General features: G+C 51.2%; 1 protein-coding gene across 2 annotated transcripts; it reads left to right on the forward strand.

Moving 5' to 3' along the window:
* Positions 1-286: 286 nt before the first annotated feature.
* HIF3A (hypoxia inducible factor 3 subunit alpha) lies at positions 287-25,391 on the forward strand. 2 transcript variants are annotated; one of them, XM_072608064.1, is made up of 15 exons: positions 287-357; positions 5,559-5,749; positions 6,067-6,224; positions 6,851-6,935; positions 7,419-7,531; positions 8,163-8,374; positions 8,666-8,772; positions 8,935-9,082; positions 9,504-9,631; positions 10,309-10,532; positions 11,758-11,859; positions 14,469-14,743; positions 21,341-21,455; positions 23,509-23,590; positions 24,693-25,391. In XM_072608064.1, exons 1-15 carry the CDS (start codon positions 332-334, stop codon positions 24,803-24,805), a joined length of 2,079 nt encoding a protein of 692 aa, XP_072464165.1. In that variant the 5' UTR covers positions 287-331; the 3' UTR covers positions 24,806-25,391. The 2 variants fall into 2 exon arrangements, with proteins under 2 accessions (XP_072464165.1, XP_072464166.1); XM_072608065.1 differs by lacking the exons at positions 23,509-23,590; positions 24,693-25,391 and adding an exon at positions 22,409-22,550.
* The last annotated feature ends 386 nt before the right edge of the window (positions 25,392-25,777 follow it).

Genomic DNA, 25,777 nt, shown 5'->3' on the forward strand with positions numbered 1-25,777 from the left:
GGGTGTGTCTGTACTGGAATGGGGGATGGGGATGGAACAGAGGGGCGCCCCCTCCCCCTCTGTTTTTACTCTTCCCCCCCCCCCCCTCCACTCTTGAATGACTCTCCATGTAGCCAATCCTCGAGGCAGAGTGAAGCCAGATCCGGGGGGCGGCCAATGGTTCAGCTGGGGGCACACTAGGGGCGGGGCTGGGGAGGGGGCGCCTGGGACCGCAGGAGGGGAGGGGACAGGAGGGGAGGGGGCGGGGCCCGGGGCCGCAGCTTCTGCAGTGGCAGAGGCGGTGGAGGCGGCGGAGGCTGTGGAGGCGGCGGCGGCGGTGGAGGCGGCAGCCATGGATCGGGGGCTGCAGAGATCCAGGTATCGGAAGAGGGCAAGTCCTGGGGGGAGGGGGTGCCCTGGAGCGCCCAGGGTGCGCAGGATCTACCCTAACTGCTGAAGCCCCTCGTCAAGGGGCGCCCCCTTCTGGGCCGATTGGAGATGGGGACCCCCTATCAAACCTTTCCCAGCCTTTTGGGAACCCCCAGGACAAGGGATTCACTCCCCTTTAGAGTCAAAGGGGTGAAGTCATGGCCTCTTTCCCTCAGATTAGAACGTCCCAGGTTTGGAATTGCTGTGGGTGGAGCTGAGATCCCGCTCCCCTTGGAATTGCAGAGCTGGGACCTCCAGGGGAAAGAATCAGGACTTCCCCCTACTTGGAACCTGGAAGGATGAGGCTGCCCCCTTCCCATTACCTGGAAATTCCACCTAGAACAAAATGTCCTAGGTATAGGGAGGGGGCTGATATTTGTAATTGGGGCTACGTCCCTTTAAACAGATGTCAGGGAAACCCATGAGGAACCGAATCATAGTTGACGATTGGAATCTTCCCCATTACAGCCAAGAAGACCAGACTATCCTTTCCTAGAGCCAAGCTCCTCACCTTTCTACCCTCAAGCCTATGACCAGCTTTCCCAGAGAAAGGCAGGGCAGGCTTTAAGACTCACTAGGTTTGTGGGGCAGTTCCCTGGGATCCTGAGGAGGGCAGTTAAAGTACCCTGTTAGTGCCAGGGATGTGGCCCACTCCTGGTCCTCCAGCCATAGTCAGGGGGGTCTGAGGCATCAGAAATTCTGAAACCCTGGGTTTGAGGGTAGATGGCAGAGCCTTCTTCCTCTCTTCAGGTCAGCCTCTCCTTTAGGGGCAATGGGAGTTGGGAGGAGGGGTGCCCAAAGCTAATTCTATCACATAGCAGGTGCAGCAGCATGGATGTGCCCTAAGCCAGATAGTGGGGTACCTGGTGCCAACAGCAGCTTCCCCAGGGGTCCCGGTTCTGGGGCTCTCCAGGCTCCACCTCTTCCCGCTGCGTTTTCTGGCCTGTTGTAGACATCCCCGCCCCTACTGTCCACACTCCCCCCCCCCCCCATCCTGAGCCTTGGCTCTCACCCTGGCAGGGAACACCCCCTGGAAGGGGGAGGCAGGTTTGGCCCCTCCCCCAGGCGCCCAGGCCTGGCTGGGTGCAGCCCCACCCACACTGCCTCTTGGCTGAGCTGGGGTGTCTCTTCTCCCCAACCCACCCCAGAGCCCGGCCCCTTCCTGTCCTGTCATCCACCCCCCCCTTTCCCCTACCCTTTGGCTGCCACCACCCACTCACAACTCGCACTCAGGGCCAGGAACGGCTCGTTCTCTTCTGGCTTTGTTTGCCCCCAGCCTTGGCTCCCTGGACAGATGGGGATTGGGGGCACAGGCACCAATCTGGGGGGAAGGAGACCAGGGATGGTCCTGGAGGCTGCCCCGAGTGGTGGGGATCCAAGCAATGGTGAGTGGACCCTGGGGAGGTGGTCTCTTTTTTTTTTTCTATTCTCTCTCCCTCTTCTGAATGATAGGTGCCTCCTTTGGGTGGGGAAGGGGGAGGTAGTGAAGGGCTCCCTGGTGGGCACAGTGCCCAGGGGGTAGGCCTGTCACTGGTTGCTGGGAGGAGCTGCCACCCAGGAGATGGAGATCCCCTGGTGTACCCATCTTCTTCCTGAGATGCTGGGGAAAGAATGTGCCTGCCGATCCCCTTAACCCTTTCCATGGGGATGAGGTGCTATGCCCATGTCCGAGAAGACTGTAGGGGTATCTAGGATACCTACCCCCTCCTTTGGGTGTTCTCTGTAAACCCATTAGTGGTTCCCGACTGTCTGGACTAGGATCTAGTATAGGACCCCCTAAACCCCTGGGCCCCAGGAAGTCAGCTTAAAGCCCACCCCACCCACCTTTCAACCTCTCCTTGGTCTTCAGGGCCACAGGCCAGGGAGCAACCAGGGCTTAGAACCGGGAGGAAGCCCCCTCTACTTTTTCACTGGTCTTTTGCCCCAAGACTTGTGTTTCCATACGGGGGAGTTTGTCTTTCCTTGTTTGGGGATAAGTGAGAGGCAACCCCCTCCTTGCCCTTCCCCCCTTTCCCTGGCCTCTGCCAGGGGCCTCCCTGACCCCGCCTCCTGTTCTCAGCTGGAACATGGGGAGGGAGATGGTCCCCCCAGCTGCACGTCCCAGCTGGGCACAGGGCCAAAGAGGCGGAGAAGGGCCAGGCTGGGAGCCAGGCAGGGAGACTGGCCAGCCTAGGGAAGAGGGGAAGCCAGGGTGGGGTAGAAAGGGGAGTGTCTGGGAGAACTGACAGTACAATGGGTAGGTTCCCTGGCCAGATGGACCCAGACACCCACTCCAAGTCATGGATGCATACACAGAGGCCAACGTGGGTGTACATGAAGGCATACTCTAGCCAAAAAACTACTAACATCGAGCCACTGACTCTGGATAGGCCTGGGGACACCCAAACCCTTGGGGGGATACAAAATCTCTCAAGCCTCTGTGATGATAGAGCTTCTGGGGTAGGATGGGGGCGGGGTACCTGCAGAGCCCTGTGTGTGAGTGTGATGAGCTCAGTAGCACCTAAAATCTGGTGCTGATACTCTCTGGGAGGGCCCTAAGAGCCTAGCATATCAGTGGATATCAGTGCTGGGAGACCTCTTGGAACTTAGAATGCAGTATGTCAGGGCTAGGAGGCTCCTGAGAACTTAGAACATGCCATGGCCAAGCTGGGAGGCCCCTGCGAATCCTGATTATGTCATATCAGTGCGGGGAGGCCCCTACAAACCTAGAACCTGACGTGGCCAAGCTGGGAGGCCCCTACAAACCTAGAACCTGACGTGGCCGAGCTGGGAGGCCCCTGAGAACCCGGAATGTCCGAGCTGGGAGACATCTCAGCCCGGAGACCAATATGGCCAACTTCCTTCCCCACACTAAGGTTGCAGTGTATTTTCTTTCTCCACAACCACCCTTCTCTTTAGATACATTGTTTCTCCAGACTAGGTCTTCTCATCTTTCTCTTTAGAGAGGAAGCTAAGATTTCAAGGCGGTAAATGACGTCCAAATTCACACAGTTCCCTGGGGGACCCTTTCTAGGAGTCCCAGGGGTCTTCAATTTACCCTCCTGCTACCAGGATGAGCTCCTCCGTCCCCACCCCATCATGCTCCAGGAGGGGAAACTGAGGCCAAGATTAGAGCCTTGACATAGGCCTTCCCCCCTACCTCTGGTCTCCAGTCTAGTCTTCCCCCACTCCCATTTTACAGATAAGGAAATTAAGGTGTGGGGAAGTACAGTGTCTTCCTCTAGATCACTCAGGTAGTAAGTAGGTGCCTAAGCCAGGGTTCCAGCTCAGATCCTGACTCCCAATCCAGCCCTTTATTGGGCCATACCTCCCAGTCATTCTAATTCTGGTTGTGGGGTGCCCCTCCTCCCTGCTGGGCCCACAGCTGCCAGAGAGGGCAGGGCCTCCAGTCTCAAGTTGCTGTCCCAGGTCCTCCCTCCTCCCCTCTTCCTCTCTTCCCTTCCTCCACTCCCCTGTTCCTGCTTGTCTGGGGCCCCCCTGGCTCTGGTTGTCCCTCCCACCCCCACCCCCACCCTCTGGGCAGGAAAACAAACGTCCGAACAGAACAGAATGTCCTCCCTGGACTGGGGGCCCCCTGGCCGCCCACCACAGAGGGGAGGGTGAGCCAGCTGGAGTTCCCTGCCCCACCCTCTTCAGGCTAGGGGAGGCCCCCACCCCACCCCCTTTCTATAGTGATCCCAGATGAGTGGGAAAGAGGAATTTTTTTTCCCCTGGGGCCTGCCCTGATGCCAGCTCTGAGGCAGAGTGTCCCCGCCCCCTTGGACCAAGGAGGAAAGTAGTACCCTGACTCCAGGGGCAGGATTCAGAGGTGTACCTACAGGGTGGGACCCCAGGCTCCCCTCAGCCTGCAGAGCACTTGATTTTCCGGTTCTGAGGGCCAGGCTTGGCCCCCTCACCCCACTGTTGCTCCTGTATTATTTCTGTAACCATGGACAATTTATTACTATCCTCTGGGTCTCAGTTTCTCCATCTTGTAAACTCAGGGGGCTGAATTAGATAAGAGTCAAGGCCTTTTCCAGGTAGAAATCTAATAATGTAAAAACTCATTCTAAACCCTTTCCCAGCTTCTTTGGCCACACTGATTACAGAGGGTTGGGTGCGAATGGTGATGGTGAGGATGATGACGAAAGCAGACTCTTACATAAAATGTTAGGATTTCCTAGGCGCTTTGCAGACATTTTCTTACTCGGTCCTCACAAGAATCTGGTGAGAAAGGTACTCCTGTTGTCCCTATCTGCAGATAAAGAAACTGAGTTCTAGGGACATTAAGTAACTTGCCCAGGCTCACACAGGTAGTAAGTGTCTGAGGTTGAATTTGAACCCAAGGCTTCCAGCCCTCTGTCTGCTAAGCCTGACCATTTCCCACCTCCCCTGGGACAGGGGGCTGGTCTTGATTGCTCTTTCACTCCTGACTGCTAAAAGGGAACTGGGCCTCTCCTGGGTCCTGCAGGAGAGATGTCCTCTTCCCTTGCCCCTCCTCCCCAAGACCTGAGACCTTTAACCCTTTCTTCTGGGGCCTCAGTACCTCCCCAGGGACTCCTGGCTCAGTGCCAGCCTTGGGACCTCTCCTGGTCTAGTAAACAGCAGATAAGTTAGGGTGTGAAAGGGGCCAGGTAGGGGTTGGGGGAAGGGAGTCAGGGAGCAGAGTGGACAAGCATAGACAGGGAGAGGAGCCGGGAATCCAAGTGGCATGCACTGGAATGGGGACAGGTAGTGGTCAAGGGGTGGTGGGGTGTGGAGAGAGCAAACAATAGATTTAGGAAGGTCCTTAGAACAAAGAGTATAAAATGTCAGAGTTAGGAGGGCCCTTAGAACAGAGAATGTCTGAACTGGGGGCGGGGGGTGCTTAGAACAGGGAATATCAGAGCTGGGATGGGGGGTTCTTAGCACAGGGAATGTCAGAGCTGGAAAGAACCTAAGATGACAGAACCAAACATGGACCCTTGGTCTCCTGACTCTCAGCCCTCCAGGAAAGTGTCCGGAGGGATGCTGCCATCTCCCCTCTTTTCTTGCTCCCCTTCTCAGATCTTCCTCTATATCCAGATCCTGGGACTGGAAAAGACCTTGGGGTCTGAGGGGCGAGAAAGCTTCAGGGGTCAGGATGGGCAGAAGCTGCATGCCATTCCATCTCCTTCCCCACTTCTGGGCAGGTCCAACACAGAACTTCGGAAGGAGAAGTCCCGGGATGCAGCCCGGAGCCGCCGGAGCCAGGAGACCGAGGTGCTGTACCAGCTGGCCCACACTCTGCCCTTTGCTCGGGGAGTCAGCGCCCATCTGGACAAGGCATCCATCATGCGTCTCACCATCAGCTACCTTCGGATGCACCGCCTGTGTGCAGCAGGTGAGAGCCTCGGCAGGAAGGGTCCTGAACTGGGGAGGCTCCCTTAGACATTCTTTTCCCCGAGAGACCCTGGCCTGGGGGCAGCCCCTGGGAAAGCCTCTCCCCCTTTTCCCTTTAGCCCTCTTGCTTCTGAATAGCTCCCCTTCCCCCTCACACACACCCAAGAGACCACCATACCCCCTTGATAACTGTGTGTCCCTCGACACCTTGCCCAGAGAGACCAATCTCCTTGGAGCCTTCTGGGCAGAGCTATAAGCTCTAAGTTCTCCCAGATTGAGCCTGGGCTCCTGGGGGCTAATTGGTGCCTCTCCTTCCAGGAGACTGGAGTGAGGTTTCAGCAGCTGGCTCAGGGTCCGGGGAGCCACTGGATGCATGCTACCTGAAGGCCCTGGACGGCTTTGTCATGGTGCTGACGGCCGAAGGGGACATGGCCTACCTGTCTGAGAATGTCAGCAAACACCTGGGACTGAGCCAAGTGAGAGCTGCTCCCCTTGGGATGGGCATGTGGACGATATACGAGAAGCCCAGAGCTGTGAGGGTCCCTAGAGATCACTGAATCTGGACCCTTCCATTTTAATGTGGAGCCCAGAAAGGGCAAGGGACTTACACAAAGTCATGCAGCAAGTCGATGTTATAGGGTGGGCGTGTTTGTTTTTTAAATTCTTTTCCAACATTTCCCTTTTTGGCCTCTGATAAGTAGTGAGTTCCCCATCATTGGAAGAATTCCAGCAGAGGCTGGATGTTATAAAGGAATTGAGGTTCAGGAATAGGCTGAATGAGATATCCTTGAAGGTTCATTTCAACTCTGAGTTTGTCCCTCTGCCCTTGTCTCTATATTCATCTATCTGAGACAGGGGGTTGGGGATGATGACCCTGGGCAGGCACTGAACCCAGGAGGGATGAGATCCAGAGCCATACTGTAGATAAGGAAGTCAGGGGACAGGAAGTCGAAAGATCAAAGTCAGGAGTTAGGCTGGGAATTGGGGGGAGCCGGTCTCCAGGGTCAGCTTTTTGGCTCATCACTAAACCCAGGAGGGAGGGGTTCTGAGATTGGGGAAAGCCATTGGGCTCCCCTCCCCAAACACCTTCCTCCCTTTGTAGCTAGAACTTATTGGACACAGCGTCTTCGATTTTGTCCATCCTTGTGACCAGGAGGAACTTCAAGATGTCCTGACCCCCCGGCAGGGTGAGCCTTTGCCATGTTTGCCCTCTGTCCCGCTGCATAGAGTCCCCGTTGCCTCCAGGGAACTACCATCCCAAGGGGGACCTCCAGACTTGCTCTTGGGGAGGCCCATCTCAAAGGGTCCTCTCTGCCCTCCCTGGACCATGGGAGTAGGAGGGCAGGGCAGTGAATAAAGCCTTGAGAGCTTGGTAAAGTGGAAAGTGAACTGGTCCTGGAGTCAGAGGCTCTAGATTTAAATCCTCCCTCTGAAACTTAGTTGTGTGACCTGGACCATATCCTAGCCTCACTGGGCCTGGGCCTTTTCCTCAGTGAGCTAGATGACTTTGAAGGTCCCTTCCAGTTCTGAGGGGAGGAGCCTCTCTTTAAGGAGAGGGATCAGGCCCTACCCTCAGGAAGCTGTTGGCCTAAAACTGCATGGTGCAGAATTGGGGACCAGCCCCTGTGGGAGAGACCCCAGAGCTAATGCCTTCTTCTGTCCCACCTCAGGCCTATCGAAAAAGAAGCCAGAAGCACCCACGGAGCGGAGTTTCTCCCTCCGGATGAAGAGCACCCTCACCAGCCGTGGGAGGACCCTCAACCTCAAAGCTGCCACCTGGAAGGTGGGAGACTCCAGGGGCAAGGAAAGGGGTCTTGATGGACCTAGGAAGCCCAGGGGAGGCTGGGAAACAGGGAGCCCTGAACAAAGAGGGTTCTTTGAGCAAGTGGGATTCCCGAGACTTGGAAAGATGTCTGGAGATTTGGGAGTAGGGCATCCAGGCACCCAGGTTTGAAGACTCTTGGGCATTGGGGACAGTGGTACATATTTCAGGGGACTTACAAACTAGGACAATGAAGTTTCTAAAGGGTAGGAGTCCCCAGGTAAGTGAGGGGCTAGGGGAAGGAGGGGAGGGAGGAAGGGAGATCTGAGCACCCTAGGAGAAAGTTTTAGAGAAGCTCAAGTGGTGTCGTCTCTGGGGATGCTTCATGACTTCCTTTCTTTAGGCCTCAGTTTGCTGATCTGTAAAAGGAGGAGCATTGAACTAATGGCCTCTAAGCTCCTTTCATTCCCCAGATCTGTGGTCCTTTGAGTCAGTTGCCCAATTATGGGGAAAATTGGGAAAACCAGGGGGCCCACCCTAGAGCAGGGCAGGGCAAGCCCCCTAGCATTGGGTGGGGCTGGGGAAAGAGCATGGCAGCAGCAGAGAGGACCCAGTCAATTGGCAGCTGATCTCTACCCCTTCCCTGCACCAGGTTCTACACTGTACAGGACACATGCGGGCCTACAGCCCACCTTCAGAGCCCTCTGTGGGTAGTGGGCCAGGTGGTCCTGAGCCACCCCTTCGTTGCCTGGTCCTGATCTGTGAGGCCATTCCACACCCCAGCAGCCTAGAGCCGCCCCTGGGACGAGGAGCCTTCCTCAGCCGGCACAGCTTAGACATGAAATTCACCTACTGTGATGAGAGGTACGACTTGGCTCCAGCCTGAGCCACCTGATTCTCCTCTTCCTTATCTTTCTCTTAATAGCCCTCATCTGCCCGCATCCCCACTCATTCCTTCTCCCTTGATCTCCCTGCTTCTCCCTCCACCTTTACTTGAACCCTTTCTTTCCAAGTCCCCCCCACCAGATCCTGTCCTCTCCACCCTCCCCATACTTCCATCCTCTTCCCTCCTTCCCCGTGGACCTGTCCCCCATTCTCAAGATTCTGGCCAAGAGCAGGCCAGAATTAACGGGGCCCATGTTCCTCCACCTCCAGGATTTCAGAAGTGGCAGGATACAGCCCGGATGACCTGATTGGCTGCTCAGCCTACGAGTACATCCATGCCTTGGACTTTGATGCTGTGAGCAAGAGCATCCACACCTGTGAGTCTGCCCCAGAGACACCCTCCCCTCACCCTGATCTCTTCCCATGGCGGTGTCTTAGCCCTGGTTTCCAGCTCCCAGCCCCAGTCTGGGAGCATCTTCCTCTCTGGCTGCCCTTCCCACCTCTACTTGACCATCCTTCTCTGCCTTCTGCCCCCACAGTGCTCAGCAAGGGCCAGGCTGTGACAGGGCAATATCGTTTTCTGGCCCGCAATGGAGGATACCTATGGACCCAGACCCAGGCCACAGTGATCTCAGGTGGCCGAGGTCCACAGCCTGAGAGCATTGTCTGTGTGCACTTTGTGCTAAGGTCAGTTCCAGGCAAGGAAGGGACTGTGACCCTCTTGGGGAGGGGGGAGGAGGGCTGACAAAGGCTGAGATCTTTCTAATGAAAGGATCCCTATGCTGGGAGTCAGGTGACCTGGGTTCAAACCTGGCTTCTCCCCTGACTTACTGTCTCTTGGGAAACTTCCTTCCCTTTCTGAGCCTCAGTTTCTCCATCTGTTAAGTAGATAGACTTAATGATTTCCTCCAGCTCTGGAATTTAGTGGTTCTGTATGAAGCTTGTCTCTGCCAATTGATGCATATGGGGACCTTGGAGCTGGGATATCACCCCTGGGGCAATTTTTAGAATAGACTGGTTGGGGTGGCCCTCCAGGGGACAAAAGTTATGCCCAGTTCTGTTCTCCCTTCCCTGACACCCTGCCCCTTTGCCCATCCTGCCCCCCCAGCCGGGTAGAGGAGACTGGGGTGGTGCTATCCCTGGAGCAGACGGAACAGCCAACCCGCCGGCCCCCCCGCCCTGCTGAACGGGGGCCTCCCTCGGAGAAGAGTCCCCAGGGTCCCGGAGACGGCTTTGGTATGGGGGTGGAAGGCAAGGGAGCCTGGGAGGTGGAAAGAGGGGAGGAGGGAAGGTTCATGGGGTGCCTCACCTTGTTCATATCATCTCCCCTCCATGTGCTAGCATCATCCCTTCCCACCCTTTCCTGGCTGTGAGCCTCTGATCTTTGCCCATTTCCTTGGCTCCCATGATCCCACTCAACTGAGTATCTGGCTCCTTCTCTACCTCATCCCTAAATTTCTAGGCATAGCCTGTGCAGCCTCCACCCCTTCCCTGCCTGGAATGTACTGTGACACTCACTGTATGCTAATTAGACTCACCTTACCTCTCCTCCAGGAAAGCTTCCAGGCTCTCATAGTCCCCAGTGCTCTCTCCCCAATTCCTTCATCTCCCTTCCCCCAAGATCTGACAGCCTCCCAGGATGAAACTCCACCCACACTCTAGTCTCTCCTAGCCAAGGGATTAGGCAGCTTACTCCCTTGATTCTCAAACAACAGACCAGCATTTCAATATCCTCCCTTTTCCCCGTAATATGAAGGTCAACTTCCTGTCCCCCGCCCTCAAAAAAACCTAATATCCCTACACAGTAAGTGCTTGCTCAGAAAATATATATTGACAAAAGTTGGCATTGGGGGGGTTGGCGCCTCGTATGCCCCTGTCCACCACATGTAACCATCCCAGTTGATGTCTCACAGATACCTCCGGCCCCAGAATCCTTGCTTTCCTGAAGCCCCCTGCTCTGAGTGAGGCCACTCTGGCTGCTGACCCTCGCCGATTCTGCAGCCCAGACCTTCGCCACCTCCTGGCCCCCATTCTGGATGGGGCCACCTCTGCCCCTGCTGCCGCTGCCCCTGCCACCATCACTGCCGCCACCCCCAGCGGACCGCCAGCCAAAGAGCGTCCTCGAAGCCCTCCACCGGTAGGCAGGCCTTCTGGGCCAAGTCACCACATCTTCCCAAGCTGCTTTTCTGGGTGTCCTGTTCTAGCAGATGTTGGGTTATATTTGGAAAGCAGTGTGATATCAGTTGAGATATTTGAAAGGTGCTTAGCACTTGGCTCTGATATTCCATATTCCAAGGTCCCTCCCAGCTCAGACATTCTCTGTTCTAAATCTGTTCTGACTTAGTTCTGACATTCCATGTTCCAAGGTCCCTCCCAGCTCAGACGTTCTCTGTTCTAAATCTGTTCTGACTTAGTTCTGACATTCCATGTTCCAAGGTCCCTCCCAGCTCAGACATTCTCTGTTCTAAATCTGTTCTGACTTAGTTCTGACATTCCATGTTCCAAGGTCCCTCCCAGCTCAGACGTTCTCTGTGCTAAGGGCCTTCCCAGCCTTGACATTCTCTGTGATAAGGTCTCTCCCAGCTCTGACATTCTGTGTTCTAAGGTCTCTCCCAGCTCTGACATTCTGTGTTCTGAGGTCTCTCCCAGTTCTAAATGGTTTGTTCCTAGAATCTTCTTCTCTCATCCCCTATATCCTCATTGGTTTGACACACTCTTCCACTCACTCATGGCTAACCCGTAGCAGGATCTGGACTTATTCTCTAACCTTTGGCTTCTCTGACCTTTGACTGCTCCCATCCCTTAAGTTCCTGATTCCCTGCGTACCAAGGGGATTCCATGGTCCCAGATCTAGAATCAGTGCTCCTTGATACTGGACTTGCCTGGCAAGGGCCCAAGGCTTTCTCTTTTAGTTTTGGAGCTGGCTGACCTTAGACATCCAGTCCCCTGCCCCCAGAGCCTTTGACCTTGAGACTCCCAGTTTCACACACAATCTTTTTGCTGTTTTCTTCTTTGTACGTGGAAATATTCTTATTTGTTGATGATATTTACCAAGCATAAAAAAAATGTCCAAAGCTTCCATTATCCAATGACCCAGTTGTGGGTGCTCCCCTTTGGCCCTCTGCAGTGGGGCTTTGCTGACCTCTTGGGCAGAGCTGTCTCTGTGCCTTTGGAGGCTTGGCACCTCTCCCACCATTTATTTGGTGATTGTTTTCCGTTCTGTATTCTTGGCTGGACTTTGGGCTCCCTGTCTCGTCTGGGAGGCTGAGATAGGCCTGACCTTGGAGATGACCTCCTGCTCCATGCCCTCATTTTATAGAGCTCTGGACTCACCTGTTGCCTCATTTCCATCTTGCCCATAGGCTGATCTCCCAAACGACCTCCTCCTGGAAATGGAAAATGTACACAAAATGTTTGGATTTGGCAAGACCCTGGAAGCTGTGGAAACTCTGGACGTGGAACAGGTCAGGCACAACGCTCCTCTGTCCCTCTCCTGCCGCTTTCCTTTCTCTGAATGGACAAATCTCTTCATCTCTCTCATCCTCAGTTTTCTCATCTGCAAAATGGGGACAGTAGCAATATAGAGATGACATCTGTTGAATGCCTTACCAGCATCCTAGATTTAGAATTGGAAGGGACCTTGGAGGCCATCAAGCCTTACACCTTTATTTTACAGATGAAGAAACTGAGGACTGAAGAGATAAAGTGACTTGCTCATGGTCCCACAACTACTACATATCTGAGGCAGGATTTGAATTCAGGGTCTCCTGACATGCCCCACCTCGAACACCCATGTCATGAAGTAGAATCATGGGATGTAGAGCATGACCTCAGAAGTCATCTAGTCCAACTCATCCTCATTTAACGGAAAAAATACCTGAGGCCCAGGGAGGTCAAGAGACTTTCTCAAAGTCACACAGCCAATCCATGGTTACGATGGTACCTGAGGAAGGGTACCTTGTTGACCATAAGCCTGAGTAGTGACTCCTCCCCCACCTTCCCTGCCCCTTCTGGGGGAGGGGGAGCCAAACATTGGACCTGTAGAGGCCAGGGGAGTGCCCAGGTCTCCCTCCTGGACAAAACTCCTCCCAGGAGGGAGCAAAGTCTGACCTGGTAAGGGGTATGGTGGTGATAGGAGGAGCAGGAGGTGGGCATCTATGGGGGGGGGGGGGGGCGGGTGCCAGAACATTGGATGAGATGAAGACATGCAGTGCCCTGGGATATAGTCTGGGGAGTAGCAGAGCTTGCCAGGTTTTATCCAAACCTTTTTTTTATGGGCTTTATCCAAAGGCCTAGTGAGATGTCAGCCCCCTTCCTCCTCCTCCTTCTCCCTCAGACCATATCTGGAAAAACCCAGTGGTTATCTCATCCATTTTATAGGTAGAGAGACTGAGGCCCAGTAAGGGCAAATTGACTGATCCCAGACCACAGAGGGAGGAAGGGGAAGAGGCAAGATTTCACTGTGGGGGGGCCACGCCCCTCTGCGGGCTTCCTAGGATGCTGGGACTAGGGACCATCAGCCTGGACAATGGAAAGCTCAGGGCATCTGAAGAGCCATCCTTTGGAGAGGGAGATTAGCCTCCTTCTGCCTGGCCCCAGAGTGGAGAACCAGGAGCAATGGGACAGTGGAAAAGAGGCCAGTTTGGACTTTCTGTCACAAGACAATGAGAATGGAATCGGCTGCCTGGAGAGGTAGTGAGTTCCCTGTCTCTGGAGGCCTCCATGCAGAAGATAATTGAGCTCTTATCAGGGTTGTGGTAGTAAGGGTTCTTTATTAGTATCTTTATAAAGTTTCTTTATCAGGTTCTTTATCAGCCTTGGAGGCCCCTTCCAACTTGGAGGTCCTGGATTTGCACCCCAGGGGTCCTTGACTTTATAGGTCATACTATATGCTCCATGGTGTTTCTGTTATCACCCTGTCCTGCAATTCTGAGGCCCTCAGGGACACCCTGCCCTTGGGGGTTGGGGGAGGGGCTGGGGGTTACGTGCTTTCTTGGGTTTTTTGTACTTTCTCTCCTCCCTGGTTGATATGTCTTGCTGTTTTCTGGGTGCCTGCCTCTAGCAGTTTTCCTTCTCTCTTCAGTTTACTGTTCCCAGTCTCCTAGGCATTCCTGTCCTACACCCTCCAGTCTTGTTAGCACTGTGTACAAGGCAGGAGGCAGTGTGATGAGGGTCGCTTCTTTGAGGAGAAATGCTTGGGCTTTGTGATAGCAATTTTGTTCACTCAGAGACATTTTCTACTTCCTCCTGAGCTCTTGAGAAGTAGCTGGATCAAGCAGAGATCCAGAGAGACCTGGGCTGGAATCCCAGCCCTGCCCTGCAGTAGTCCTGGATGACCCCAGACAAGACACTTCAGCTTTCCCAGTTTCCTCCCCTGTAAAATGGAGGTGATGATGCCTGCAGGACCTAGCCTTCAAGAATTGTTGGGAGGACATGGATTTGTCCAGGCCTCACAAACAGCTCTGGGAGATGGGAGGATGCTTTGGCTTCAGCATCACCCTTTTTTCTGCCCTCCAGAGAACTGAAGGGAGCTTTTCAGGGTCTCACAAGAGCTTAGTCAGCAGCAGGTCTGGGGTTTGGTCCTATGGCTCCTGCCCCAAAGCCCAACATTTCCATGATGGATGCAGAAATGGGAGTCAGGACTTGAGTTCAAAACCAAACTTTGTTACTAAGGACTGGCATCATCCTCGGTTTCTCCATCTGTGTATTGGGAGACTTAGACCTTGGAAAGCCTCTGAGGTCTCTTCCAGATTGAAATCTATACTCCTAGGATTCTCTGACCTACGTGACCTTGGGCAAGTTTTGACCTCTTGGCCTCAATTTCCTCATCTGTAAAATTTGGGGAATTCATTAGATCATCTTTGAGACCCTTGCCAGCTCTAGATGTGGGGTCCTCCAGTCTTTCTGGGATGACTCATGAGAGAGACAGTGCCATAGGAAAGAAAGGACTGTGGATCTCCCCAAGCCCAGGACCAGATGTGGTTGGCCTCCTGGGGTCTTGTCTCAACTCCAGGGCCAAGAAGCTACAAGGACAAGGGTCACTTACATTGTCTTCTCCTTCTCTTCTGCCCAGGACATTGAGGCACTAGAATTAGAGATGCTGGCCCCTTACATCTCCATGGATGATGACTTCCAGCTCAACACCAGTGAGCAGCCCTATAGGATCCCTCGAAGGCGTTCGGGGGCAACCCCTCGCCCCCGTGCCCGTAGCTTCCATGGCCTGTCACCTCGACCTCCAGAGTCTCTCCCTCTGTTTCGGTGGGGAAGTGACCCACGACTAAGCCAGAAGACCCACCCTGCAGAGGGGGACCCCACAGACACAAGCTCCCAGGCTGGAGCTCGGAAGAGGTGAGGGAAGATGGAGTACAGAGGGATGGAGATGGAGGAGATTGGGGCCCTAGATTTGGAATTAGAGCACTCCAATTTAAATTCCAGCTGTGTGCTGGGTGACACAGTGGATAAAGAACCAGGCCTGCAGTCAGGAGGACCTGAGCTCAAATTTGACCTCAGACCTTTACTAGGAGAGGGATCCTGGGCAAGTTACTTAAATATGTTTGCCTCAGTTTCCTCATCTGTAAAATGAATGGATTGGTCTAGGTAACTTCTAATGTCCCTGTCCACTTCAGTTTCCCCATCTGTAAAATGAGAGGGTTGAACATCCTTTACAGTTCTAAATCTTGTCCTCCTAATAATGTGCATTATAGTGGTTTGTGTTTGTGTTTTCCCTTCTTAATAGATTCTAAGCTCCCTGAGGGCAGAAATCAAATCAAATCAAACTGGCCAGTTATAGTTGAGCAATGCAGTTCCTTCCTCCCTCCCTTTCTCCCTCCCTCTCTCCCTCCCTTCCTTTTCCTTCCCTTCCTTTTCCTTCCCTTCCTTTTCCTTCCCTTCCCGTCTCCTTCCTTCCTTCCTTCCTTCCTTCCTTCCTTCCTTCCTTCCTTCCTTCCTTCCTTCCTTCCTTCCTTCCTTCCTTCCCTCATCTCCTTCTGTCTACATAGGGAATCATACCCTTATTTGCTGGTACTCTGCCCTAAGAAATATAAATTTTGCTCCCTAAAACTTCACAAGAAATCCTGGGGTACACAGGCTAGATTTCTTTTTTTAAAGACCATGCCTTCAACCCAAATCACTCTGGTTCTCATTGGCCAACAATAGGTCCCAGCCCAAGCCCCATTTAATGGTCATTGTTTGGTCTCTAAGTGTAAATAGCAGTTCTTTCTGTTTTGGCCAGAAACTCCGGTGGTCTTCCCCTCCCAGATTGGTTTTTTTCCTGACTAGGTAAAAGAGGCCATTTTTAACCTTGTTTCTTACTTAGCTTTAATCACTGAATGGGTGTTGCCTTAGTCAGACTGAGACCTGGGAAAGACCTTAGCTTAAAAGGGACAAAGTCACCCACTGCATCCGGGGCCATCTCCAGTTGTCCTCATCTTTATCTCGCCACTGGAGCCAGATGGCTCTGGAGGAGAGAGTGAGACTGGTGACTTTGCCCAGCCCCCTCACAAATCCAATTCACAAGCAAGTCATGATATCACCTTCCTGATGTCATGTCATTCTTGGAGAATGAAAGACAAATAAGAATAAATATAAGTATCCCTATTTTACAGATGAGGAAACTGAGGCCCTGAGAAATCAAGGGGCATGATCACATGGCTTGTAAGGGTCAAAGCCAGGCTTGTAACCCAGCTCTTCCTACTACATGACTTTGAGCTCCCCCAACCCTCTTTTCTGTGGTGCCCCACCCCTCATCTGTAGCCCTTACTGGGCATTTGCCACATCTTGCCTTCTGACATTATGTGAGCTTGGATAAGTCTCTTCCCCCTCTGGGCTTCAGTTTCCTCATCCATAAAATGAGTCACAGAGAATCATGGGTAAAACCTAATGCCATCCAGGGTCTCCCTTCTGATGTTAAATCTTGTGATCTGGAAATCTCTGCAAATAGGAAGCCTACAAGTCTTTGCTCTGTTTAGTTCAGCAATCAATCAGTCAACATTTATTAAGCACTGTGGGGCAGCTAGGTGGTGCAGTGGATAGAACAGCAGTGTAGGAGTCAGGAGGACTTTCAAATCTCACCTCAGACACTTGACACTCACTAGCTGTATGACCTTGGGCAGGTCACTTAACCCCAATTGCCTCATCCTGGGTCATTTCTGGTCATCCTGATGAATATCTGGTCACTGGATTCAAAATGGCCCTGGAGGAGAATTGAGGCTGGTGACCTGCACAGCCCTCCCTCACTCAAAACAAAGTCAAGTGCAAGTCAGGTCATCATTTCTCTGATGGCATGATCTTCCTTGGCAATAAAGGACGATACACACATTAAGCACTGGGGATTCAAGAAGAGACAAGAGACAATCCCTTGCCCTGGAAGAGCTTACAATCTAATGGAGGAGACAACATGCAAACAAACAATACAAAGCAAGCTACAGATAGGATAGGGAGGGCATTGGAATGAAGCGGGTCTAGGGAAGACTTCTACATTGGAGCTTGGAACAGGAAGGAAGCTCAAGGCCTCCCTCCAGACTAGCCTATGCCTGTGCATCACTGACCCACCAAGCCACTGGTTATCCAATCATCGCCGCCTGAAATTCTTGGAGTGGGGAGGCCTTTGGCCTTACTCTGATGTCCTTCCTGGTGCCAACCCTAACTCTGTTATTCCCCAACTTCCCTCCATGCTCTTGGTTCTGGAGCCAAGGAGAACTCCCAATTCAGTATGTGAATGTCCCCATCTAAATCTTAGGCTTTTCTTGAGGCTGAAGAGGCCCACTTCTTCACCTTTTTTCAGGTCCTAGATCCCTTTGACAATCTCGTGAAGCCCAGGGACCCCTATTCAGAGTTACATTGTTAAAAGCATAAAATCAAATCCAGAGGATTGCAAAGGAAGCCGATTATATTGAAATACAGTCATCAGAATAACAGTGATGATGACGATGATGATGGTGGTGATGGCGATGATGGTGGTGGTGATGATGATGATGACGATGATGGTGGTGATGACGATGACGATGGTGGTGGTGATGATGATGATGGTGGTGATGGTGGTGATGATGGTGATGATGATAATGATGATGATGATGATGGTGATGACGATGATGGTGGTGATGACTATGATGGTGGTGATGACGATGGTGGTGGTGATGATGATGATGGTGGTGATGACGATGATGGTGGTGATGACGATGGTGGTGGTGATGATGATGATGGTGGTGATGGTGGTGGTGGTGGTGATGATGATGATGACGATGATGGTGGTGATGACGATGACGATGGTGGTGGTGGTGATGACGATGATGGTGGTGATGGTGGTGGTGGTGGTGATGATGATGATGACGATGATGGTGGTGATGACGATGACGATGGTGGTGGTGGTGATGACGATGATGGTGGTGATGGCAATGATGGTGGTGGTGATGATGATGGTGATAGTGGTGATGGTGGTGGTGGTGGTGGTGATGATGATGGTGATGACAATGATGGTGGTGATGATGATGATGGTGATGATGGTGGTGATGACAATGGTGGTGATGATGATGATGGTGGTGATGATGATGATGGTGGTGATGATGGTGGTGGTGATGATGATGGTGATGGTGATGGTGGTGGTGATGACGATTATGATGATGGTGATGATGGTGGTGGTGGTGGTGGTGATGATGATGGTGATGATGGTGGTGATAACGATGATGGTGGTGATGGCAATGATGGTGGTGGTGATGGTGGTGTTAATGATGATAATGATTATGATAATGGACACAAGTTCATGGACCCATGTCTAGAGGATCACCAGCATGTTTCAAAAGCTGTGAATGCAGGAAAAAATTAGATAACATCTGTAAAGCACTTAGCACAGTGCTTGGCACATAGTAGGTGCTTAATAAATACTTGTTTCCTTACTTTCCGCTCCTCTAACTATGGTAAAACTAAGCTAGAGGACACCCTCCTTATTCCTGGAAGCTGCACAGCTTACAGAAGCACCTAGGACAGAGGCAGTCACACAGAGCTCTGGGCCAGGAGTCAGAAAAACCTACCCGAGTTCAAATAGAACCTTAGACATTACTACCTGTGTGACCCTAAGCAAGTCACTTAACCTCTGTTTTCCTCAGTTGCTTCATCTGTAAAATGAGGATCATAATACTACCTACTTCCCAGGGCTACTGTGAGGATCAAGTGAGATAATATTTATAAAGCACTTACCACAGTGCCTGGCACTAACATTTGTAATAACATTATAATATATATACATTATATTATACATAATATAATTATAAATTATATAATTTATATATTATAAATGTTAGGTATTCTTATTATCAAGAGCCTTCTATGGGCATGGTGGATAGAGAGCTGGTGTTGCACTCAGGAAGACCTGGGTTCAAATTCTGCCCTGTCACAGGCTGTAGGACCCTGGGCAAGTCATTTGACTTCTCAGGCACCTGTCTTAAGACTATTCTGCATTGGTAAAGGGAGATCTGAGGTCCAGTCCTCATCCCAAAAGGCAAGACCCTGTTCTTAATCCTGAGGTACAGAAATGGAAAACTATGGCCATTTTTTTCTGCCCTCAAGGACAATCTATGGGGAGCTAGACCATGATGACATAAAGATTAATGAGTGTGATATGAGATAAAATATGCATAGAGGATAAAGAATAGATGATGTAGGAAAATCTGAGGAGGAAGAGGGAGGGGCCTTTGAGGAGTGGGTGATCAGGGCAGGTCTTGAGCCTGGACTGTGAAGGAAGGAGAAGGTTGTCAACCGGTGGAAGGGAAGAGGCATGGGAGTAGGGGATACAGTGCTGGATAAGAGCATGGAGATGATAGAGAACAGGACAAGATCATGAGATGTACGCTAGTTTGAGATCTACAGTTTATCAAGTGAAGTAGTTGAGTTCCAAGGGTTGAGAGGTAACTGGAACCCAGAATGTGGTCAGGTTTGAATTCTAGGTAGCCTGAGGAGTCTGTACTTTGTCCCAAAGGCAGTAGGGAGCCCCAGAAGATATCTGAATGGGGAAATAATGTTATAATGACGATGATAACTCATACAGCTAAAACGATTTATTTTTTTAAGAAGTACTTCCTTAAACTGGTTGTACAAATATTAAGCCCATTTTACAGATTAGGAAAATTAGGCTTGGAAAGATTTGGAGGCTTGTGCAGGGCCACTCAGGTTAATATCCTTGCCCAAACATTCTGTTCTTTCCAGTCATTTCAACATTGTCTCCAATGATCAATTCACTGCTCCCTATGTGATCAGCTTGTCCTTTGTTGGACCTGCTTCTGCTCTGATTCCATATGATACTGAATGAATGATACTTGGAGGAGAGCTGACAGTTAACAGGAGGTTTGCTTAGCTGGAGTGCGCCGCCGGGAGGGGATTCATCAAGGACATCTTAAGATTCACCCTAGCTCTTTTCCTCAGACTCGGTGCTGTCCATGGTGGTCCAGGGGTGAGCTCAAAAGCCTTCTCACTCTTAGTACTCAGGTGACCAGGAAGCCATGCCAAGCAGCAGAAGCTTAGTGTCCTAAGCAGTTATATCTCAAGGACAATCTCAGTTCTTTTTTCTTAAATTCTCATTTATTTCTGTTTTGAAGTCATTAGACTCTTGAGTCCTGAGGGGCTTGGGAACCCCTTAGAGAAAGCCTGACTGTCCAGATGACTTTCTTTGCCGTCAGGCAAATATAGTCTGGCTTTCTAGGGGCAGAACCTTAGGGCACTGCTCCCTCCACACTAGCACATCCTGGGTGTGTGAAGTTGATTTTTTTTAAACCAAAATGTAGATGTTTGTGTGTATCTCCACTCCATTTGATCTTCTAAGATTAGGCCCATTCTGTTGAGATCTTTTCAGAATCCAGACTCAGTTTTCCAGTGCTTTAGCTCTGCATCCCAGAGTTGTATGACATCTGCAGATAAATATTATTCTTTACCTTTATTCAAAAGAGGGATGAAAATGTTGACCATCACTTGGCCAAAGACAAGACCCTTTAGGTACTCTATGACAATGTTCAACCACCCATCTGTGAGCATTTCGTACATACCTACTGTGTGCCAAGCAATGTTAAGTGATAGGAGAAGAAAGATAAAAGGGAAGGAGGGCCTCCCCTCAAGGAACTTACATGTGCCTGAATGAATACCCTGTCCTTTCAAATGACAGTGACCAAGGTGTGGGAGACACTGGCACAGGACTGTCCAGCATGGCATGCCCTCATCAAAGATGGCACTGTGCTCTATGAGCAAAGCAAAATTGAAGTGGCTCAAATGAAACTTCTCCACTCCATGGACTGTCTGTGCCCAATCTGCGGCAGAGCATTCCAAGCTCGTACTGGTTGCATCATCCACAGCTGTATCTTGACTTCAGCATAGCAATATCATTTTGGTCTTCTTTGAGAGCAAAGGACAGTGACCATGTGGGAGAAAGGCTTAATTAATCAGTCAATAAATATTAAGTGCCCACCATATGCCAGGCACTGTGCTAAGATGAGGGTACAAAGAGTCAAAAGTCTCTGCCCTCAAGGAGCAAGTCTAATTACATGCAGCAGGTCATGAGCAACAGCTGATCTCCTGAGTGGAGAAGTTCTTATTGCCAAGACTTCTTTCCTCTCCCCTCTTGGTGCCTAGCACAGATCTGGGGCTGGGTGCATCTGAGATGCTCAGCCAAGACACCTTGCCAAAAATATTTACCTGGCAGGGAAGATTCCATGATGAATTGCTTGCCTTCTCAATAAGGCAGGGTAAGGAGCGAGGAAGGGAGAGAATCTGGAACTCAAAGTTTTAAAAACAAGTGTTAAAAATTGTTTTTACATATAACTGGAGAAAAATTAAATACTAAATAAATACTCCCCCAAAAAAAACTCCTTGCAAAAATGAGGGACGGATTACAAGTCCCCAGTGCTGGTGTCTGATGCTGTGCCCATGTCTCCTGGGTCCTGAACTCTCTCCCTCCCTTTCCTGCAGGACCCTGCCCCAGAGCTTGGAGGAAGACAGCGGGCCTGAGGCCCTGGGAGCAAAACCCCCAAAACGATCCCCCAGCCCAGCACCGGAACACTTTGTGCTGCCACCCCTCAGCCTGGTATGTTGGGGAATAGGGGCATCCATAGTGGGAGGAGGACTGGAGGGAAAGAATCAAAGGATTTTCAAGCTGACCTTCTCATTTGAGCCAGAAGGGGAGTGGGACCCAGAGGGAGAAAATTCCACAGCTGTTGATTCATGGCACTAAGAGCTGAATTGACTTGCCTCAACTCCTTCCCTGTGCCATGGATAGCCTCACATTTCTTCAATGGAGGCAGTGGGGTGAAGATTACTAGACAGAATCCAGAGAACCTTAGGTTCAAATCCCACCTCTGATGTGTGCTACCTGTACAACCATGGTTAAGTCACATAGTTTCAGTTTTCCCATCTATGAAATAGGCACAATAATTTCACCTCGCTCCCAAGGTCATTATGAGATGAGGTCCTACATGTAAAGTGCTTCTCAAACCTGAAGTCTCTTTGAAAATGTTTACTAGGATTATGATCGTATGAACAGTTTGTGTGCTCCTGCCTCAATCTGACACAGGTGTGAAATCCAGGTGTGACCCTGGGAAACTGGGACAGAAGCCCCAGCATGCCAGCGGCACAGTGGGTAGCACCCTGGGCCTGAAGTCAGGAAGGCCTGACAGGTTCAAATCTAGTCTCAAACATTTACTAGCTGTGTGACCCTGGGCAGTCACTTAACCTCTGTTCACCTCAGTTTCCTCATCTGAAATTCCTTCCCTTCCCTTCTTTCCTTTCCTCTCCTCTCCTCTATTATCCTTTCCTCTCCTCTCCTCTCCTCCCTTCCACTCCCCTCCCCTCCCCTTCCCTTCCCTTCACCTTTAACCTACTGCATTCTGAAGCCCATAGATTGGACAACACTAGGCTCCTGCCCAAGCTCCATTTAAGGGCTATTTTCTGGACCCTCCTGGCTTAAAAGTGATTATCAATAGTTACAGTTGCTGTTTCCCTCCCAGCTTGATTTAGTTATTTTTCTTTGGCTCATTAAAGGGACCATCCCCTGACTACTTCTTAAACAGACCTATTCACTGAATGGATGTTACCTCACCCCAAGTGAGTACCTGAGTAGACCTAGGCCTAAAGGGGCCAAGGTCTCCCATTGCTGAGGACCAAAGGAGGTAATATTTGTAAAGCGCTTTGCCAGCCTTAAAGCTCTCTATAAAGGCGAACTATGACAATGATGGAGATGATGAAACTGCCTATCAGATGTCAAAGATAGTAACAAGACTGCCCAGTTTGTGTGTCCCCTATGAATGTCTTTGTTTTCCTTCTGTGTGTTTTTAATGTTCCACTCAAGAAGCATTTATTAAGCTCTTACTATGTGCCAGGCACGTAGTAAGGCTACAAAAGCTGAAAACAGTCTTGACTTGCTAAAAGCTTCCATTCCACTGGGAGAAGACACCTGTGCCTAGAGCAGTCCAGCACTCAAGATATTCTGAGTTACTTGTTGTGGGAGTGGCAACTGGGAGTTCAAGGCTGCCTCCTCCTCAGAGGTGGTCCCACAGGTCTGAAAGAAGCTAGATGTTCTATCGATGAGCAGGGAATATATTCTAGCCCGTGCAAAGGTGCAGAGATGGGAGATGGCATGCCATATGCAAGGAACAGCTGGGTTGGCTACTTTCTATATAAGAACTCATCAGTCAGTGAATAATGTGCACTTATTAAGCACCTACTGTGTGCTAAGCACTGGGGATACAAAGAAAGGTAAAAACATCATATAGCCAGGGCTCTGGGAACAGAGTTGCTGTTCAGTCATGTTTCAGTCATGTCTGACTCTTTGTGATCCCATTTGGAGTCTTGTTGGCAAAGTAGTTTGTGTTTCCTTCACTAGCTCTTTTTACAGAGGAGGAAACTAAGGCAAACAGGCTTAAGTCACTTGCTGCAGGTCACACAGCTAGTAGATGTTTGAGGCCAGGTTTGAATTCAGAAGTTGAATCTTCCTGCATTGTACTGCCCCATCTAGCTGCTCCTAGGGAACAGAGAAGGGTGGCTATGGGGAATGGAGGGGATGAAAGGTAGAAAGGTAAAACAGTGGATCTGGGAGCCATGGGGAGCGCTTGCTAATTTCTGCCTCCTCCCTACTCCACCAGAGTTTTCTCCTGAGTGGTGAGGCCACCCCTAGCACCCAACCAGATGCTGATGCCAGGCTCCTGGACCTTGAAGAGCCCATGGGTGAGTGAGGGAATTCTGAGTAGGAGGGGATATTTCAGCAAGGGCCCAGGAGAGCCCAGGTGGGTCAAGGGATTCTGGAAAAGGAATTTCCAGTCTGAATGATCTGTCTTCAGGGAGGATCAGACTTGGCTAGGACTAGTAAGTGAGGGGATTTGCAGAAAGGCAGATTTTGGCTCAGTGTAAAGAATGATATCCTCATCATCAGGGTATCCCATAGCTCAGTGAATTCCCTGTCCTGGGAGACCTTTAAGTGAAGGCTAGTCATTGCAGGAGAGAGATCACAGGATTCAGAACTGGAAAGGAGCCATCTGGCCCCTCTCCATCATGTATGAGGAAACTGAGGCAGATGAGGTCAAATGACTTACCCAGGGTCACACAGCTAGTAGGTGTCTGAGGCCAGATTTGAACTCAGATCTTATTCTAAGACCAATGTGCCTCCCAGGAAGGATGACCTGTAAGCTTCCTTCCAGGGCTGGGATTCTGTGGGTTACACCAGGGTGGGATTGTTTTTGCTTCCCTTGAACTTGACACATAGTAAGTGCTTCATACATGTTTGTTGACTGACTGATGGAGACAGTGTGGGAGCTATGCTGTTCACCCTCAGGGCAGTCATCCAGACCCTCCAAACAGTCCCAAACTTCCCTGTGACCCTGGGCAATGTCATCTCTTACATTCTAATGGAGGATGCAACATACAAGATACTTGCATGCAGCATGTTCACACAACATATATGCATGCTCGTACAAGATAAATGTAGAGTAGATGGAAGAAAGAAAAGCCCCAGCAGCTGAGAGGTGCAGGGTCCTGATCCAGGAACAGTGCCGGTGGCGCTGGATGGAGAAGGCATTGAAGAACCAACTGTAAGATGGGAAGATAGGAAGGGGCTGTGACTTAGTGGGCTTTAAAAGGGAATTTTGTATTTGATTATTGAGGTAATAGAGAGCCATGGCAGTTTATTGAGGAGCAGAGTGGAGTGATATAGTCAGACTGAACTTTAGGAAGACCATGCTGGAGAATCGATTGAAATGGGAAGAGGCTGAGGCATGGGGGGACTACCCAGTGTTCCAGGGTTCACTAACTGCCCTTCCTACCCCCTCCACAGCCCTGGGCCCCTCCTCCCTTCTCTCTTTCTATGAGGATGAAGATGCCGCTCAGCCCCGGGGTCACTTCCAGCTGGAGGAGACCTTATCTCAGGAGCTCACCCCAGGCACCTGAGTGGCACCCCCCTTCCAGTCCCTGCCCTCTTCCCCTTCCTCCCTCCCCACACCCAGGACCTCAGCCATACTCCAAGTCCGCAGCCTACGCACAGGAAAGAGGGATCTGGGGCCAAGGGAGAGGGACATGTGTCTCCATCCCATCCCCATGCCTTCCCACATTGGGCCCTACCTCACTGTTCCCTCCCACCCTAGCCTTCTGTGTTTCAGGGGATGTGGGTGGCCCAGGAAGAGCCAACCAAACCTCAGCTGGGATGGAGGGAGCCCCATCTCATTCCCACTGGTCCCACACCTTCCATAAGGGGGTAGGGTCCTCCTAACCCCTGACTCAGCTCAGTGACCCCCCACCTTGGAGGGCAGGGACCTCCTTTCTCCCTCCTCCCACCCCCCTCTCAGGATCTCTTGGTGCTCATTTATTTACACAGTTACCTCACCCATATTTTTAGGGGTTTACTTTATAAATGGGGTTTTCAGGGTGGGGGGTTGGGGGAGGGCTAAGGACCTTTTCTACAGCATGCTTTATTTTTTAACTCTGGGGTACACATAACCACCTTATCAATGAGAAAAATCTCCTCTTTTGTGATAAATGTTCTCTTTTTTAAATTGTTATAATCTAAAGGTACAGGGAGAGGGTGAGGGAGAACTGATGGAATACATAACCCTGAACCCTTCCCCCTAGGTTTCACCGGGGGGGGGGGGGCGCCCTTTAAAATAGACCTCCCCTCATTGTACACAAATGCCTTCCCTCTTCTGTCCTTTCACCCCCAAAGCTGCCTCTCATTCCAGACCTTACCCCATCCAGACAACTGGGCATGGTGAGCAGACCTGGCCCCTGGCTCCAGCCTTGGCACTTATCTGACTTGGCCTGGTCTCCCTTGCCTTTTCTCTGCCTCAGTTTCCCTTTACATGAAGTGAGGCAGTTGGACTTAGCAGGCAATAAGGATCCTTCTAGGTCTGTCCTTCTGTAGGTCTG

This window comes from Notamacropus eugenii, chromosome 5 (assembly GCF_028372415.1).
Source record: "Notamacropus eugenii isolate mMacEug1 chromosome 5, mMacEug1.pri_v2, whole genome shotgun sequence".
Taxonomy (NCBI): Eukaryota; Metazoa; Chordata; class Mammalia; order Diprotodontia; family Macropodidae; genus Notamacropus; species Notamacropus eugenii.